We start from the raw sequence: 19,117 nt of genomic DNA on the forward strand, positions 1-19,117 counted from the left end.
GGAGACAAGAACCTTTTTATACTCTGCCTATCCAATAATAATCCTCTTTTGTTTACGGCTACTCTACTGTAACAAATATCTGTTCTAGTCTAATGTTAAGGTTGTCCAGTTAAATCATTTGAAGATCCTTTAACCAAGTTAACCTTTACCTATTTAGAGTTTCTTTTCAGAAACATTCATATATTATACAGGATATACAGATTTTGACACAAGACACTTAAAAACACACACGACTATAGCCGCAACACCATCATCGCTGCATTGTAGTGATTAAGTTGTTCAGCCAGCTGGAGACTCTATATGTACAATTAGTTTTTAAGAGTGTTATTTACAAAGATGGGCTAAAAGCTATCTGTCCTCTAAAAGGCAAAGGCTCTTGTGTTTAAGTATGTGCAGTTTCATAGCCCTGTGAAAACACAATTATATACACTGTAAACAGCACAGAGCATGAAAATTTCCTCCTCCCAAGAGAAAGTGTATGTGCACTAATATTCCTCTTCCGCATCTGCTCCTCCTCCCCTGGTTTTCTTGTGAAGAGTGCGGTTAAAGCTGTGGCATGCAGGGACCCAATGATTGTCATGAAGACCTAATTTACACCCAGGGATGCCTTTTTGAGACTTGTGACAGCACATCCAATACCCTGGGCCATATGGTAAAGCTTGACAGTAGGGTTTGGGATGCCACCGGCACAGTGACACATCCCCTTTCACATACTTCTTCTTGCACTGCTTGCACGGATCTTCTTTGTAACGTGGATCGCGGACCCAGCGGGAATCAGCTGGCCTTATGTTGTAGTATTCAATGATAAATTTGAAGTAACAACAAGTACATTTAAGAGCGACTAGACTCCTAGTGGGGAGCAATCTGAAGATCTTAACCATGATGTGGTGGGGCAGGAAGGCCATATATTGCTGAGGCTCCAAAAGCTGCTGAATTTTAAACCGAGTCTCCAAAAAGTCATGAGACACCTGCCTTTTCAAACAAGAAGTGTCAAGTACCTGCAAAGCACTTTCCATGGGAGATACTGAAAGGGCAAACGGCTCTATGGAAGCACTATTTCTCTCATACATTTTATTATCAGCAGCATCCCCAGTTTGGCCCACTTCTCCTGGCTTTTCTTTAGTACTTTTCCCTAACCCTGTGTGCTCTTGCTTGTTTTGGTGACCAGGATACAGAAAGAACAGCCTCCCTGGAAGTGGATCTTCACCAAAGCTAAAATTAGAAGGCTGCTCTTTCCTGCACCCCTTCTCTGTCTTGGTGACCGATATACTGATGGATAAAGACTCTCTCCTGGTCGGATGCAAATTCAGATTAGGAACAGATACAGGTTCTCTAGCCGAACAATCAACAGTCATACTCTCGCTCTGCACGGCATCCGAGGACAGCCCAACAGCTACTGGACACGCAGAAGGGACAGACCCCAGAGGTTCCACGATCATTTCAGAATCACCTCTGCTGCTGGGTCTCACTGAGGTTTCTTGATCATGCTTGATGCTGATGTTCACCATGTGGATATCCACAGCTGCTACTGTCCCCAAGGACTGCTGACCAGAAGGAGCTCCTTCCCATAATTCATCAGCAGCCGAAGGGCCACGCTTTGTTCTCTGTCCATCACCATCCACTGTAACGGGATCTTTTAAACTTACCTCCTGGCCAAGGACTTTGGAAGATACCTTCCCAGTGTCACACTCAGACTGCGTGCCATTCGCCAGTAACATCCGCCCTATGTTCCTCCGGAAGCTGTTGTTCCTGGACAGGCTCCCCGCTTCACGTTCGCTCTGGCGCCTCAAGCACTCAGATTCAAGCTTTGCAACCATGTCCAGCACACGCACAGGCTCGTTCTGGTGCTCACCACTCCCACAGGTCCCTTTTTCAGAATGTACCTCGCAGGCCCCAGGGGCAGAGAAAGGGTCGGAAGCAGGAAGTGCACCTTTGGATTGCCCACTCAGCCTTGTAGTAGAAGCGTTCGTGCAGTTTTTGGTGCAGTCGGCCAGCAGAGCACTTGCTCTGTGTTCTAGAAAAGCTACCATCTCGATTACAGATAAGGATCGACCTGGAAATATCCCTTCACCGTTGTCATTAACATAATGTACAGAACAGTGCTCAATGCCGCATGCAAAAGGCTCAGGCTGGGTGCACCTCCTGTTTGCCTCTCTCATCCTTTCTAATTGAATCTTTGCTTTTATAAGATCCATGGATTTCTTCCTTCGTTTAGCTGATCTTCCATCTATATCCCAGGTGCTTTTAAGTTTCATTGAGCCCATCCTATTGTTGTTGCACTGCTGGGCTGCAAAGAAGGCAATCTTTTCCTTGGTATTCCCAGGTTTCACGACAGCCCAGATATCTAACGGTCCTTCCCCCTCATCCCCCTGGTGGATTGTTGCAGATGGGGCATTCTTCTTCTTCTCAACACTTGGGCCTTCTGCTGGAGCTTTCCCACTCATATTGCACATAATATTAGGATAAATAATTCCCAAAGGCTTTCGAGATGGAGTCACAACCGGGGACGTAGGTAAAATGCTCAGTTTGGTGCAGTTGTTCGTATACCTTTCCTCCTGTGCTGACCTTTGATGGTTCATATGCAGGCCCCTCAGGGAATCTTGGCTTATATCTAGAGATCGCTCTTTCTTCTGTAATTTGAAGTATGGCTTTAAGTGCATGCCAGAAGCCCTAGAAAACAAAAGAAAAGGAATTATTGTAAAAGCTGCCCAGGGCTCACTTCCCCCTGAATGTGAGTGTCATAAGAATAAGGCCCACAACTGCGGACAGAAGCCACAGGAGGGGGCCAGAGCCAGGAGAGAGAGCGAGCCAGAATGGCTACAGGGGCAGCAACGATTGCAGTGTCCCCAGCCTGTGATGTCACTGCAGTTCACCCTTGGAGAACTTCCGTTAGCACCCTGTTAATGCTTTGATAAGCCCCAACGACCACAGAAAGGTTCCATTATGATTTCTCTAAAATGTCATGGCAACAGATTTGAAATATAAATATTCTTCCCAAAGCATTTTAGGTTCCACCCAAGGTTCAGTTATTATAACTATTGATTTAGTCTAGATCCTTGATGCATTCATGGTTTAACCAAACTGTAAGCCCTTCTCTCTCTCTCTCTCTCACCCTCCCCACCCCCTAAACTTGATATCCAGTCAAGTAGATATCCTTATCTACTGAAAAGGGGTTTTATAAAAAATGATTAAAGCTGAGTGGAGAAATTAGCAATTGTAATTATACCGTTATACAAAGAAAGAAAAGGAGTACTTGTGGCACCTTAGAGACTAACCAATTTATTTGAGCATAAGCTTTCGTGAGCTACAGCTCACTTCATCGGATGCATCCGATGAAGTGAGCTGTAGCTCACGAAAGCTTATGCTCAAATAAATTCGTTAGTCTCTAAGGTGCCACAAGTACTCCTTTTCTTTTTGCGAATATAGACTTAACACAGCTGCTACTCTGAAACCTGTCCTTATACAAAGATCACACCTGATATCTGATCTGCTGATACCTCCTGTAGTCAACAATATCTCTTAATATGTTGTTAACGACCAGTTAAATGCATTTGCCTATGGAGAGATCAATGTTCTGTGCAGGATAAGCCTGAAAACAACTTACAGAAAAAAAAAACTACACCTCTCCCCCGATACAACTCGACCTGATATAACACAAATTCGGATAGAACGTGGTAAAACAGCGCTCTGGGGGGCGGGGCTGCGCGCTCCGACACGCTGCTCTGAGCGGCGTGTTAAGGGTGCCGGGCCAGGGCCGAGGGGTTGGATAGTTTGGAGATTCTGGGGGCGAGGCAGTCAGGGGACGGGGGTGTTGGATAAGGCGTGGGAGTCCCAGGGGGCCCGTCAGGGGACGGGGGTGTGGATAGGGGTCGGGGCAGTCAGGGGACAGGGAGTGCGGGGGTTGAGTAGGGGGTGGGGTGGAGCAGGGGGGCAGTCAGGGGACAAGGAGCGGGGGGGGGGTTGGATGGGTCAGGGGTTCTGAGGGGTCAGTCAGGAGGCGAGAAGTGACTATTAACGGAAATGCTTGAGTCCAAAGCAAGTTCGATATAATGCGGTTTCACCTATAACGCAGTAAGATTTTTTGACCCCCGAGGACCGCATTACATCAGGGTAGAGGTGCAGATATCAAATTAAGACTTTTCTATATTTCGCATTGTTATGAACTGAGCAAATATGAAGCTGAAGTTTTTATATTGAGAATCTAACAGCTATAAATTAGACACAGACTGAAACAGAAGTGGCATTTCTATTGCAGCAGGATCACACTCTCAGAACCTCCTTTCACCGTGGACATTTATACATTTGTAATTCTACTCGGTTAAAAACCTAAAGCTGCAGGAAGGCCTGGGGGAGCACCCAGACTGCCATGGGGGAGAGGCAGGACTAATTACCAGCAGCCTTCCGTCTCTGGTCTCACTGGACTGTCACACAAGCATATTACGGGAAGAGCTATAGGGTATGTTTCCATGGTAACGGATTAACGTTTTTACATTGTAAAGCCTGTTTTGAAACTAGGATAATCTCTCTTCCTGTTCATTTAAATGGGAATTAAATGCCATCAAATTTATTGGGACAGCTTGCAACAAGTGACCAAAACCACTGACTAGCAAGAGCTGACAGCTACTCCAAAACCAGCATCTCTACCTTTGCCTTTCTACTCGGCAAAGTCTCTTCAAGGCATCATGGAGCTCCACGGTGGCTGTCGTGGAATGATTTACAGATCAAATGTCCCCAGTCAATAGACAAGAGGTTTTTCTAATTGTCCGCCTACTGAATCCAACCTGGGGCCCAGCAGGCTAGTTGGGCTCTCTCCTTCTCACACACCACAGCAGAGGCTCTGTATGATACCCTAAGTTACACTCAGGCCATCCCAAGCTGGTTTTTCAACTCGGCCTACAGTAGGAACCCAGCCTCTGAGGAGAAAAGTAGAACATTCAGCAAAGAGTGTTTGCTAGAAGCTAAGATTCCTCAACTCCAGTTGCCAGCGTCAAATGCGTTGGAGCTTGGGGACAACAGTTCTAGGCTGAGTCACTGCAGCAGATTGCCCAAAGCGAGGGAACTCCTTTCACAGTGTTGAGAGGGTGGCTCTGCCTTTGTTCTCCCTTTCCAGTTCGCTCACCACCTTGGCCTTCATGGCAGAAGGGAAAGAAGAGTATGCGGTACCCACCAAACCTGAGATCTATGCTGTGTATGCTGGGAACTGATGGACAGGAGGTCTTGATCATTGGCTAGTCCACTTTCCCAGAAGATTCACAATCTAGAGATCCATTACCATCTTCCCATCATCCCACTGCTCCCAGCCTGTGTGTGTGGTAGGGAGATTGCAACCTCCCATCACATGCAGACTGTGCCATGGTCATCTCTGTGCTTGTCGCCAACTGGATTAGTGCAATAGGCTCCACTGGGCATTATACCCTGAGGCCATTTGGAAGCTCCAGCTTGTGCAGAACGTGGCTGCTAAGTCTCTTCTGGGTGCAATTCAAGGTGTTCACTTTGACTCCTTTATTGGATCTAGACCACCTCTTCCTCGGTATTCCAACAGTTGTGACCGTGCCCTCTGTTTTCCTTCCAAGTTGGTTTCTGAACGACAACACTAAGATCTGCTTCCTTCGCCCAACTTTCTGATCAGCTGTGTCCTCTCAGGCTGCACTCGGAAAGTAATCAGGGCGAGGTCTCTACACTTCCTGGAAGAGAGACCTCCCAGAAAAATCCAGGCTGCTGCATGCAGAAAGTGGTGCTGGTGGTACAGTAGGTGGCACTCTTTCCTCTTCATACTGGAACTGTGCTGCTGAAGTGCCACCTTTCACACTAGAAATAAAGACAGGTTTCAGAGTAGCAGCCGTGTTAGTCTGTATTTGCAAAAAGAAAAGGAGGACTTGTGGCACCTTAGAGACTAATTTTTACTAGAAATAAAACAACTTCTGGCCACTTAGAACTGCAGGTCCCTTGCAGAGAGAGAGAGAGAGAGAGAGAGAGAGTGATTGAGCGCTGCAGTTACATAGATATTTTTGCCTTTTGGAGTCCAGTAATTTGGAAGTACAAAATAAAATTCCCAGATGGAATTTCTAGTGCCAGGAAAATTTGTAAGATCGAACAGAGCCTCATTTCTCCTTTTTCACATATTTTCTGACATGCACTAAGCAGGGCAATCAGCAAAGCATCCTTCATTAAGGAGACTGCCGCTGAACATAAGGCAAGGTATTAAATTAATAAAATAGAACTGAACTAATTACTCCAACATGCTTAGCCAGCAGAATTGGTACAGCTGCTCAAGGCTATTTCTGGTTTATGGCAAGAGAAAGAGTAGAATCACAGATCATCTATTATGGATTCTTCATTTAAGTTCTCACATTTCTGCCAGTATTTAGGTTACTGGTGGGCGAGGTGGAGACTACGACTGAAGGCTGAACAGATTATATCATATATCAGAAAGTCATAGTTTACTTAAGTTTTATTGCCAGAACAATTGCCGCATTTGAATTCAGAGTTCAATTACAGTGTCTCTATCTAGAATTGCTGAAAATCCTAATAGCTTTAGACAGTGATAAGGAAGCACTGCTAATTCCATCTGACCAACAGACTGGGGGTGCCATCAGTTTATCAAAATTTTCAGCCATTGGGTAGACAGCAAGCTGCATTTTAAAAGAATTTCACAGACTTTACAGCAAAAAGTTTATTGGGGAAAAGTTCTCATCCACTGCAATGTGAAGATTAGAAAAAAGAGCTAGTTTTAGATGAACCAGCAAGTATTTACCCCACCCCCAGAGTAACAGCACATGTTCAAATTCTAGAAGCTATAAAAGAAACAAGAGTCTTCTCATCAGAAGTCGCTCACATAGCCTAGACACCCTTTAACTCAATTTCTGCTGCACTCCAGTGCTACAGGCTAGTTACTGCGAGAGCTGCAGGTAAGTTTTTTTTTTAAATTGAGCATTTTAAAGTGAGTTAAATACAAGAGTGATTCACAAGATTGGGGTCTTACCCTTTGTGGTATTAAAGTCAATTTGTTTGCCTCTACCGCGGTGCCTCAGATGTTTAATGTATAGACAATGACATCGTAGAAGTTATCAGGTGGGAGCTGGAAGCTTTGGCACCTGGTTAATGAACAGTTAGGGCTCCCCCCCCTCCCCCTCCCCCCCCCCCCCCCCGGGAAGAACATTACCTGGATGTTTCTACTAAAAAGGATCAGCAGTAAAATAATTAGCTATGTTATTTAAAGTATCATTATTTTATCTTTAAACCACTGAGATAATGGGGCAGTTCACGCATCTATAAGGGTGCATCCTCACTAGGAAAAGAGGTGTTGACTCATATTAAAACTATAAACTGCCTTGTCTTCACTAGGATTTTACCAAGTTATTTAACATGTGTTAGTTAACACAAGTTAAGAACACACCTTTATTCCTAGTGAAGAGAAGACCTAAGAGCTACTGTTTCAAGCTGCCTGCAGACTCAGGTAGATGTTACTGCATCAGTTTATATTTGGAAGGTCATCTTCACAATGATGAAGGCTCAGAAACCAAAGAAATTGTTCACTTTCCATGAAAGCTTAGATACAGGAGCAGAAGTCTGTAGTACAGCTGGTTAGAAGTTCTCAATCTAAACTGTTTTTCTGCTCTATGGGCCAGGCTCCCCAGTCAGACTACATCCAGAATGCACCATGGCCAGGGACTCTCAGGATTGAAGAGAGGAGGCCACAGCACATGATGGGAAATTCCATCTGGCCTATAGAGAAGAACAAGCCCAGGAGGCACCAAAGCAGCACTTCCAAATCAAAAAAACCTTGGCTGAATACCAAAACATTTCAATATTCACATTTCTGCCCAAACGCTGACATTTTCCACAGGAAAAGAAAATGTTTGTTGACCCGCTCTAGTCTGCAACAAGTTCCACGGCCAAGGTTGTAGACTACAAAAGGACAGAGTCTAAATGAATTGCCTGGACCAACTACCAAACATGACCGTGGGCAAAGTAACTTCGCCTTCCTGTGCCTCAGTTTCTTCATCAGCAAAATGGGGATAATGATCCAGAGCTCCTTTGTAAAGCACTTGGAAAGTTACAGATGAATAATGCAGTGTAAGAGCTAGTTATTATTAAAATACATTTTGGTTCTGGACAACCACTTGTAAGCGTTGGTAGCCCCCAAAATCTTTTGGCCCCGATTCTCAGCCCAGAGTCTGTCCCCTTTGCACGGCTCAGGCAGGGCAAAGCAGCCTAAAAGCTGCTCTACATGGCATTTCAAAGAACCCTGTGCCATAGAGCAACCTCTGGGTGGCATAAAGTCAGCATATTTGGCTCTATACACCCACTACCCTTCCCCCCGTGTGACATGGGGAGGGAGCAAGCAGGGCTGGATACAATGCATTCTTACCGATCACCACAGAGACAACAGCCTCCCCTCCCCTCCCCCTCCCCGCCCCCGGGGAGTCAGTGGGAGTTCTGCCCAACTTAGACTACAAGATTTGGCTGTAGGTCAATAACAGACTGATGGAGCGTCCGTCCCCCCCACCCAGTCAAGAAAGATATGACACAGAATTTGTTTATGTTTCACATGCACACAGGTATGAGAAGCTGAAAGCTGGCTATTTCCCCCAGGGCCAGGAAGGTTACAAGATTTCAACATCTTTAAAAAGGAGAAATGCTTTTTATATTATTAAGCTTGAATTCAGCGCTCTATTTTGTCATTTGCATTTTCTTTACTGCATCAATAGGAGTTGTTCTCAGTCTTGCAATAGCAACACAGATGCTCTCAATTGCCTTGTAAGCAGTAATGTTTGAAAAATAAGGGCACAACTGAATTTAGTCAGAGAAACAGGTGTCCACTTGAAGCAAAATTTAAGTTTGCACTAATCTAATTATTTACTCTCTAGGCAGACGGACCACCCTACTGATTACTGGTATTTCTGCTAGTTTTTTTAAGCTCACTGCATATTTCAAATCCTACCACAGCAATCCACTCTCCAATTATATTTTTATTTTGAAGCCATATCCCCATAAAGTTACAGCTGTTGCTACAAAAAAAAATCCAAAGGCTTCTCCGAGGACATGAGCAGCAGTAACGATGTAGTTGCTGTTATCTAATTAAAAAAATATTAAGGGACAATTGTGCCCCACAGTGATTAGAACTACTGTTAATATTTCACTTAAAGGCAAAGGTTCTCCAAAGCAAGGGTTTTATCTAAGAGTTTGACTGGCACACAAAGCAGGGAATTAAGCGGTAGGCCTACATGTGTTAACCATTCATGGCCCAACTGGGGTCTGTTTGTACCGTTTGACTTGATGGAATGTGGAAGATGTGGAATTCAGTGGTTCCCTGTGGAGGCCAGCTCTGTAGGAAGTCTTCATAATAACGATCTCCCCACCTAAGGCACACTGTCACAGCCAATCCATCTTTGTTTACACGCAGGGCTCCCGCAACTGCTTTTCTTGCCCCACACAGCGTTTCACTATCTCTCTGCCACCTAGAAACTGGGGAAACAAAACAGATACACAAACGATATTGTTAGAACACAGCCTAGTCAGGGCAGGGACTCTTCCTACTTTAGGTGTAGAGACAAGACTCAATACAATGGTGCTATGATCCTGATCAGGGTCTCTGGGCACTGCTAGGATATATCACCTCCACCAACCATCCACTTGCTTGAAAAGCCAAGGTTTGATTCTACCTGTGGCTGCAACAACACTGAGCATGCTTTACATCTTCAAAGACCTTTGCAAACACCACACATGCTCCATTATGCTTTCTGCCTAATGGCACTGCATAGAGGTATGGTTTTCAAGGCTGAAATTAAAATGTTGAAGCAGTAAAATCATCAAGACTGCCAGAAAATGTTGCTAGCTTTCCAAGCTGAGTGACATACTGGATTTCAAAAAGTACAAACACATACTGCCAGGCTGCCTTAGAACTTAGTGGAAATTGTCCTCTGTTAACACCACATACAGATAAGACAGCAAATTAGCCAGAACAAGGCTGCTATGGAGTATCTCCAATCTGTACTTCGTTGTTCTTGCAGCAGACCCTATTAGCACTGCATTAACATTTGGATAGTAACAACAGCCACCTTCAAAATTGAAACCTAAAAGGAAAAAGGGAACCAGCACATGAGACCTGGAAAAACTCATGCATTAAAATGTGAGCTGCCAACAGCTTGTTCTACAGCGCATTGTTTGCTTCCTCTCTAGAGGACAATGTGCAGTGACGCCATAGTGAAGGAATGCCATTTTTCCAAGCTAACTGTAACTCCGTGACCCAGAAGATTTACCATTTATTGTAGCAGGTTGTTCTATCCGTGACAACAGCTTTGCACAGCACTCTTCCTGCTGCCCCTTTCTTACAACGAAATCTTGGTAACGTAGACAAGCAGAATCTCCTGGCAGGAGGAGGAACTTGCTAAAGCCAAGTGTTTACTGAAATCAAAAATTCTGCAGCCAGGGAGCATAGCACAATCTGTTAGCAGGTGCCTGCCTGCCAAAAAGAAAGCCTTGCCCATCAAAAAGCAACTCTCTCTTCATAGGTCTGTGAATGGCTCCCCTAATCAATACTTTGCTGATGTTGATTACACCTTCTCAGCAACTCCACCCACAGCCTCACTAACACAGTTTTCCTTGAGGGGGAGAGTAAATCTGACCATGACTCATTGAAAAACTAATTAAGGGCAACTTTCCTGCAAAGAGAAGGCAAGCTGGTTTGCATTCGGATGCAAGTCTATGGTGGAGATTAAGAGTGGCAGCTATTTCACACACCCTTTGGAGGTGGGAAGGCAGGTCAATCAACTGCCCATATATGACTAAGCAGGAGCCTAAAAATAAAAAAGTTTACTCTGTAATCTTGCAGTCTTCACAGGGGGGAAAAAAAAAAATCAATGCTGCATATTCCTGGCACACACAAGTTCCTTGACAAATTGGAGAACAAAAAAACACATTGAATGATAGAGCTGGGGGGGGCGGGGGGGGGAATTAGAGAATTTCCGACTGACTCTATGGAACACAGAACAAGCATTTAGGTGGCTTTGAACTCACACAACAAGAATGAAAGCTTCTTACTAGAACACAAGTTCATTAGCACAGTCACAACCTAATCTGTGTGTGTGACAAAGACCTATTTGCAAACATAAAATTGCAGCACAGAATATAATCTGTACTATAAACCACTCCCAATAAATGGTATTTTAAAAAAGAAAAATTTCTGGCCATGATAAATGCATATGCAAATGTGTAAGTAACTTGTGAGTTTTTATCAAGAATTTACACCTGGAATCTTAACAGGGAGTTAAACCAAAAGTTACATAAAGGTCTTTACTTATATTCTGCCTCACCAGCGCCCAATGGGAGCACTTAGGTCCTAATTTTCACCCAGGCTTTGGTGTCACTTCCCTTTTTGGGCTCATCCACACTGGGATTTCAGACCCAGTAGGAGCTGTCACGTGTAGACATGAAGTACTACATTGGTGTGCATATAATGGCAATTGTGGCATTTTTAAAATGCCAGATACCTTGTGCATGGGTTAAAGTAACATACTGAAAAACATTTCTGTAAGCATTGTGCATGTTATTTAAGTCCATTGTGCTAGGGTAACTCCAATAAAAATATTTTAAATGCTTCTGAGCAAGCTAATATTCATAAACTAGCATGCACAGATACCATCTCCAAATCCTACCTGTAACCATACCCATACGGTACAAAGTCACACCAAAAAACCAAACAAACCAGAGCGCTCTAACTGGTGGCGAGTGAGGCCAAACACAAGCTCCATGGGGGTAAGTTAAAATAGCTCATTCAGAATACTGCAGAAAGGAGGAAAAAAATCTAACTACACCCAGAATTGCATTAAAATAGTCAAGGGCAAATTCACATGGCGTTTTGGAACAGGCTAAAAGTGGAGGTACACCAAAGAGAGAAGTGTGTTAGGGGAGGGGCAAGAAAAACAGAGCTGAGAGACTTCTCATCAGTAATTCGTCAGAGAAAGGTGTTATTAAATGTTACTATATGGATAGCTATTGCACCCAGTATAAGACAGTTAAGGATATCCTATGTGGCATGCAACCATAATCCCACAGGTTTCAGAGTGGTAGCCATGTTAGTCTGTATCAGCAAAAACGAGGAGTCTTTGTGGCACCTTAGAGACTAACATTTATTTGGGCCTAAGCTTTCGTGAGTTAGAACCCACTTCATCAGATGCATGGTGTAGAAAATACAGGAGCACGTATAAATACATGAAAAGATGGGAGTTGCCTTACCAAGTGTGAGGTCAGTCTAACGAGACAATTCAATTAACAGCAGGATACCAAGGGAGGAAAAATAACTTCTGTAGTGGTAATGAGAGTGGCCCATTTCAAACAGTTGACAAGAAGGTGTGAGTAACAGTAGGGGGAAATGAGTATGGGGGAAATTAGGTTTAGGTTTTGTAATGACCCAACCACTCCCAGTCTTTATTCAGGCCTAATTTGATGGTGTCCAGTTTGCAAATTAATTCCAGTTCTGCAGTTTCATGTTGGAGTCTGTTTTTGAAGTTTTTTTTGTTGAAGAATTGCCACTTTTAGGTCTGTTATTGAGTGACCAGGGAGGTTGAAGTGTTCTCCTACTGGTTTTTGAATGTTATAATTCCTGATGTCAGATCTGTGTCCATTTATTCTTTTGCATAGAGACTGTCCGGTTTGGCCAATGTACATGGCAGAGGGGCATTGCTGGCACACAATGGCATATATGACATTGGTAGATGTGCAGGTGAACGAGCTCCTGATGGTGTGGCTGATGTGGTTAGGTCCTATGATGGTGTCTCTTAGTCCCCCTCTAGTGGCTGGTCCACATAAAGGGGTTCATTAGGTTGCTAATGTCTCCAACTTCATAGACCCACTTCTTCAGCTCAAGCAGTAGAGGTTTATGTTTTAGATCCAGATGTCCAGGATTCAGTCCCAGATATGCTCACCACAACTCTATCACGGCTCTAGAATGCTACTCTTGGAGAAGGCATTCCCACCAGGAAGTATTCCAGTTTTCACCCTTGATTACTTTTTGATAATTAAAGGAATACAAAGCTGTATGGAAAACAGAAAAGAGAACCAGCAGCCTCATCCAGTTCTTCTTCTTTGCATTCCCCATCCCCCTTCCAGATAAGCACTGGGAAGGAATTCAGCCCCTCACTGTACGAATAGGCAGATTTCCCCTTTAAGGCAATGGCTGGCAGGCAGCTCAACCTGTACTGCAAACTTCAGTATCCTCTTATCAGATTTCTGTACTGCTGCCACAGTTTGTGAAAACTGATATCCTAACTCAGCAAATACAGATGAGGGCAAATGCAGAGCCAAGTCTCTTAATTTGGGCAATGAGATACAGTACTATTTGAGCTCCGGAGGTATCACAGTAGCTAGGCCTTTTCTGGCATGGACTTTAAAGGAAGTCTCAGCTTTACACCATAGCAACACTAACTTTCAAATGAAAGAATTCAAAAAGTTAGGCCAGGCCAGTCACTCGGGGCAGAAATGCACCTTCTAGCTGGAAATAGCAACGAGGCAGTGACCTACAGTTCTTCAGCAGAAACAAATGTTGTACTGTTCCTGGTCAAACAAAATACACTCCTTGCCCATTCCATTTTCATTCAAAATTGTTTGAATGTGCCTGATCCACTGAGGAAGTATAATGGGCTAGACCTAAGAAAATTCAACATTGTGAAAATAAGGCTCACTTAAGCTTCTATCACCTTGACCTTTTGGTCAGCTAGGTAAGCTCAGGGTGCTGTCAAGCTAAATAAGGTTTTGTCACTACACTAGTTGGATGAAAGACCACCAAGTCATTCTCAGGATGCTGTAGAAGTGATGCTAACTATGCCATAGATGAGTAAATGTTCAACATGGTGTTAAAAGACTGCTGGGGGAAGTGCCCAATCTTCCAAGAGATGAAGTCAAATCCTGACCCCTTGTCATTAGAGATCCCACAGCAATTTCACAAAACAAGAGCATTTGTTCAAATTCCATTTTGGGTCGTAGCACTCCACCTATATCAAGTTCTCCCTACAGTTTTAGTTAGAATATTCTAAGAGATACATATTTCTTTCACTTTCCAGCCTCGTCTGTTACTTACAAAGAGCGTGGAATTTATGAAAAATGCTCTGTAGCTTCCGTGACCTGAGAGAATCCTAGAGAAATGCAAAGCATTGCTTACACTTCATTTAGTCTCAACATTCACAGGTCTCTGGATGGCACAAAGCTATTCACAGAAACTGGCAATAGTGTGTAGGCCAAGTATGGTGGTGAGATATTGTATGTCAGAGCCAAACACCCACAGCCTCTTGGCTTATGAAACACCACTGACCCAAGACATTGATGGGCCAATAAGAATAAGGCTCAATGGCCAGGAAGATACAAAGGGGCAGAGGGGAGGTGACGTAGAGAACATTAGAGACCAAGCCCTTCAGTGGGAGCTACAGTAAGTGGATATCAAGGAGAGTTGAGGATGCTATGCATCTAACCCTGATCTTGCAAGAACAGCAAAGGTTCAAGGGCCAAAGCGCAGGAGGAATTAAAGCCAAGAGTGAAGTTGTCATAAATATAAAGGGAAGGATAAACACCTTTAAATCCCTCCTGGCCAGAGGAAAAACCCTTTCACCTGTAAATGGTTAAGAAGCTACGATAACCTCACCGGCACCTGACCAAAATGACCAATGAGGAGACAAGATACTTTCAAAGCTGGAGGAGGGAAACAAAGGGTTCTCTCTGTCTGTGTGATGCTTTTTCCGGGACCAGAGCAGGAATGCAGGTCTGTAAAGAGTTAATAAGCAATCTAGTTAGATATGCGTTAGATTCTGTTTTGTTTAAATGGCTGATAAAATAAGCTGTGCTGAATGGAATGTATATTCCTGTTTTTGTGTCTTTTTGTAACTTAAGGTTTTGCCTAGAGGGATTCTCTATGTTTTGAATCCGATTACCCTGTAAGGTATTTACCATCCTGATTCTACAGAGGTGATTCTTTTATTTTTTCTTTCATTAAAATTCTCTTTTAAGAACCTGATTGCTTTTTCATTGTTCTTAAGATCCAAGGGTTTGGGTCTGTGTTCACCTATGCAAATTGGTGAGGATTTTTATCAAGCCTTCCCCAGGAAAGGGGGTGTAGTGCTTGGGGGGATTTGGGGGGGGGGGGGTGAGAGACATTTCCAAGTGGGCACTTCCCCTGTTGTTATTGTTAGACACTTTGGTGGTGGCAGCGTTTAACCTAAGCTGGTAAGAATCATCTCAGGGGGTCTTTCACGCAGGTCCCCACATCTGTAACCTAGAGTTCAGAGTGAGGAAGGAACCTGACATGGTGGTAGCCGTGGGATTAATTTGAAATCATTTTGAGATTTTTTTTTTAAACCAGAAGCACAGAAGAATTTTAAAAGATTTTAAAGGGTTTTGTAAAAGGGGACAAAGCCACAAGCATAACAAAAGGGATGTGTCTTTTGTGAGCTGGAGTTTCTCTACCTAAAGGCAGGGTAGTTAACCTCCTGCAGGGAAATTCACAAGTCTTCACAGACCTGAAGAAGTTTTTTTTTTTTAAGCTAAGAGCAACTAGAGGGGTTTTCTGTCTATTTGCCTGGAGACAGAGGTGTTGGGGTTTTTAAAGGGTTTTTCGGTCGGCTGACAATCACGAGCCGAGAACATCGGTATCTGGTTATAGCACAATTATTTTTTTTTTTTTTTTTTTTTGACAAGCCAAGTTTTGTGCGTGTGTGTTTGATTTCTAACTCTCAGGTGTAAAGTCAGTTAAAAACAGAGGCAAACATGCCAGAGCCCAAGGCAGAAACAGCCCAAGTTTCAGAGTGGGGAAGGAACCTTGACAGAAGTAAAACCCCACAGCACAGGAAACAGCTACCTACATCACTACGTACTATAGACATACTGCACGTTATTTCGTTCAGGAGGGAAAAGTGTGCAGGAATTGTGGTCATTGAATAGTATGGTACAACTCTGCTCAAAAAGCGTACCGAGCAAGCTGTGAGAGTTTGGTTGTTAGTTTTCCAGCATCAACTACTCAGTTCACTGAATACAGAACTCCAGAAGTATCTGGCACAAACCAAGATTGTTTGATAATATTTCCTAACTCAAGATGCTATAACAGGTTTCCAAACAACATTATTTGGAGCAAAGCTAGATAAAGAAGCCACAGCAGATGGCAGCCGGCACTACAGAGAGCAAGCCAGCCAATGCAAGCATAGCTTCACATTACAATAGACTACCCAGACTCTACTAGATTTGTTATACAAGACTACGGGCAGGTCAGACTAACTCCCCAGCCACTACATAATCTTGCACAGCTTGCCATGACAGATTTAAGCAGGTTGAACACAAAGACTGTGTAGTTTTAAATAAATTATTAAGATTCAGTATTCATTGCCATACTTGATAAACTTAAACATCATGAGATGATCAGGGAGTTGGAGAACAAAGGTGCTGACAGGAGCATAAAAATTAACACAGTCCACCAGCTAAATCATTAAAAGAATATGAAGTTGCCTACTATCCGACCAGTCTGTTCCATACAACTAGCTCAATTAAGGGTGGAGCTTCTACTACTCTCTAAAGAAAGCCAGTTCCATGTAATTATGTAAGCTTGCCACAGCCAGAACAGAAGAGCTGGAAGACATCAACAGAGCCTAACAGCGGTATATAGTGCCACAGATACAACTTTAATCCACCTGTTCAAAAACACTTACACCTCCTAAACATTCCCCCTCCCATTCATAATCTCATAGACCACCGTGCAGATTTTTAGTAATTACACTGCTAAACAGCAGCAGTACAAGGAGGAGGAATGCAGAGGGGTCGGAAAGACTAAGTAGGCACACTTTAAATTTAAAAAACATTAAATTGGTTTCAAAGAAGACATGCCGAGGCCCTAGATACCCAGGTCCTCAGACTAATGGTCAGTTACCAAACGAAAGGGTGGAGGAGGAGGAGGTTATGTGCTGTGCAGAGCATTCTAACTTTTCTAACACATTTCCGTTCATGGGGTCTAGGCTAATAAAATGGCGAGTACTCCTGCTCTCCACATAACAGACCTGTGGCAAGGTCTCCAAAGACTGGCTTCAAGGTAACCATGCTATTGAAAAGTGACAAGACGACGGACAAGTATGAAGGCTAACCCTCATCCATTTCCGATGTCACCGGCCTTCTTTTCTCCCTCCCCCTCCCCCCCTGCCCCGTCTTCCCCAACTGAATGTTTCTGTGATCAAGCCCCCCGCTCGAAGGCCTCCAAGCAGGGAAGAAGTTCTACAAGCACAATCTTTTGATGAAGTCTGGTAAATATCCACTATGACCATCTTATGATGTTTCTCCTTGAGCTTTTAGCTCTTTCAAAGCTGCTCCCACCTGCACCAGCCTCTTTCTGCCCAGGTTTCAAAGTAGCAGCCGTGCTAGTCTGTATTCGCAAAAAGAAAAGGAGGACTTGTGGCACCTTAGAGACAAACCAATTTATTTGAGCATAAGCTTTCGTGGGCTACAGCTCACTTCATTGGATGCATTCAGAAGGCTCGTTGTTTGATTGCAGCCCTGATAGTCCGAGCAACTATTTTCATTGTTTCATGAAGAACGTGGGAGATATCTGTATTTCTTATAAATAGTAATTGTATAGAGGTACAAACTATCATGTTGCCTGCTGCATGGGGGCAGAGTTAACTCCATCCTAAGTGGTTTTTACACATCTCCAGGAAGGCAGACAATGACTAACTCAAATGCTGGTGCTTAATGAACAATACAGTGAATCTGCTGCTGGAAGCCTACCTCAGATGCCTGGTGAGGTGCATAAACCAGACTGGCTAGGTCCAGGGTTCCCAGGACAGACAAAGAAGCTTTGAACAAGACTGCCTGCGAACTCAGAGGGAGAGAGACTTACTGGGGGACAAACTGAGATAAAGGCATAAGCCTCAGAGGTGCAGTCTATCTCGCCCAGCCCCAGTGCTGGAGGGGGGGGGGGGGGCGCAGAGGGGCACCTAGCATGGGAAGACTAAGGTTTAGATAAGATAACATCCACAGATGCTGTCCTGTCTGCATTCTCTCACTGTCCGCAGCTCTTGAAGGGCGGTCTATACCAGTGGACAAAACCCAGCTGGACCTGCTTAAGACACACAGGTACTGTGATCTGGGAACCCAATCTAGGAATGGGGCAAAATGCAGATCCCAACCTGAGAGAAATGCAGGCATGGGCCTATAACTTGGAAGGGGATGCCCGTGGAGAGGTCGAGTGAGGGGTCAATAGTACTGCTCACCCCAGAAACGTGACACACACACACTTCAGACTAATATAGAATGCTAGAAGGGATACTTATCTGTATGCTCTCCAGGCACCCTGGACATTACTGAAGAATGCAACAAAATCGATACCCACATACCTGGCTGAACATGGCAAGACAATGCAACATAACATCTACCAACAGAAAACCAGGAAACTCAGAACCTTTAGCCTCTCTCCAGTATTACCCCACCCTTACAATTCACACATCCCACATCTCCAGGTACCTGGAAAAAGGATGAGCTTTGCAGCATCCCCTGAAGGTCCCCAGATTCAGACTGTTGTTATTCAGGGGAAAGAGCATATTCCAAAGTTGTGGGGCTCTCAGAGTACATCTAGCCAGTAGCCCCTTCTCATACATACCAACAGGATTTCAGCACAAGTGCTTCTCCTGATCATTGTGGTAGTATGGCATGGCACGGCACAGGGAGAGTGGCAGTCTCAGGTAGGCAGTGAAGCTGTTGAAATCTTTATAGGTCCAACCAACACCTTCAACTTCACCCAGAAAACCACAAGCAGCCAGAGCAGATGATAGAGCTGGTTGCATATGCTCAGAGAGAGATACTCCACTTATCAAGCAGACTGAAGTGATGATGGATGACTGGGGAAAGCAACTTATCAAGCAGACCACCACATTCTGTGCCACCTTCAGTTTTGGAATTATTTTAAGGCATAGCCTCACACAGAGCACACTAAATTATCTAATCTCATGGTGACAGACATGAGTGACAGTCACAAGGTACATATCCGAAAGGAAAGGTCACAACCTTCTGCATGTATGTAAGTGATAAAAAGCTGACCGGTCATTGCTGCTACTTCGTCTTCTAGTAGCCACTGGGAGTCAAACCTGATCAAGTA

General features: G+C 44.1%; 1 protein-coding gene across 7 annotated transcripts in view; it reads right to left on the reverse strand.

Moving 5' to 3' along the window:
* FBXO34 (F-box protein 34) overlaps positions 1-19,117 on the reverse strand; it is a 66,628-nt gene continuing 47,511 nt past the window's right edge. For 5 of the 7 annotated variants that reach the window (XM_074956471.1, XM_074956470.1, XM_074956474.1 and 2 more), the window contains 2 exons: positions 9,269-9,468; positions 1-2,670 (listed from right to left, as the gene is read on the reverse strand). In XM_074956471.1, the coding sequence (XP_074812572.1) occupies positions 486-2,670; positions 9,269-9,345 (2,262 nt within the window). In that variant the 5' untranslated portion in view covers positions 9,346-9,468 and the 3' untranslated portion in view covers positions 1-485. Of the gene's footprint in view, positions 2,671-4,644; positions 4,762-9,268; positions 9,469-19,117 lie in introns of those variants that run through there. The other 2 variants (XM_074956476.1, XM_074956475.1) reach the window with 2 other exon arrangements.

The sequence above is a fragment of the Natator depressus genome, chromosome 6, assembly GCF_965152275.1.
Source record: "Natator depressus isolate rNatDep1 chromosome 6, rNatDep2.hap1, whole genome shotgun sequence".
Lineage (NCBI taxonomy): Eukaryota > Metazoa > Chordata > Testudines > Cheloniidae > Natator > Natator depressus.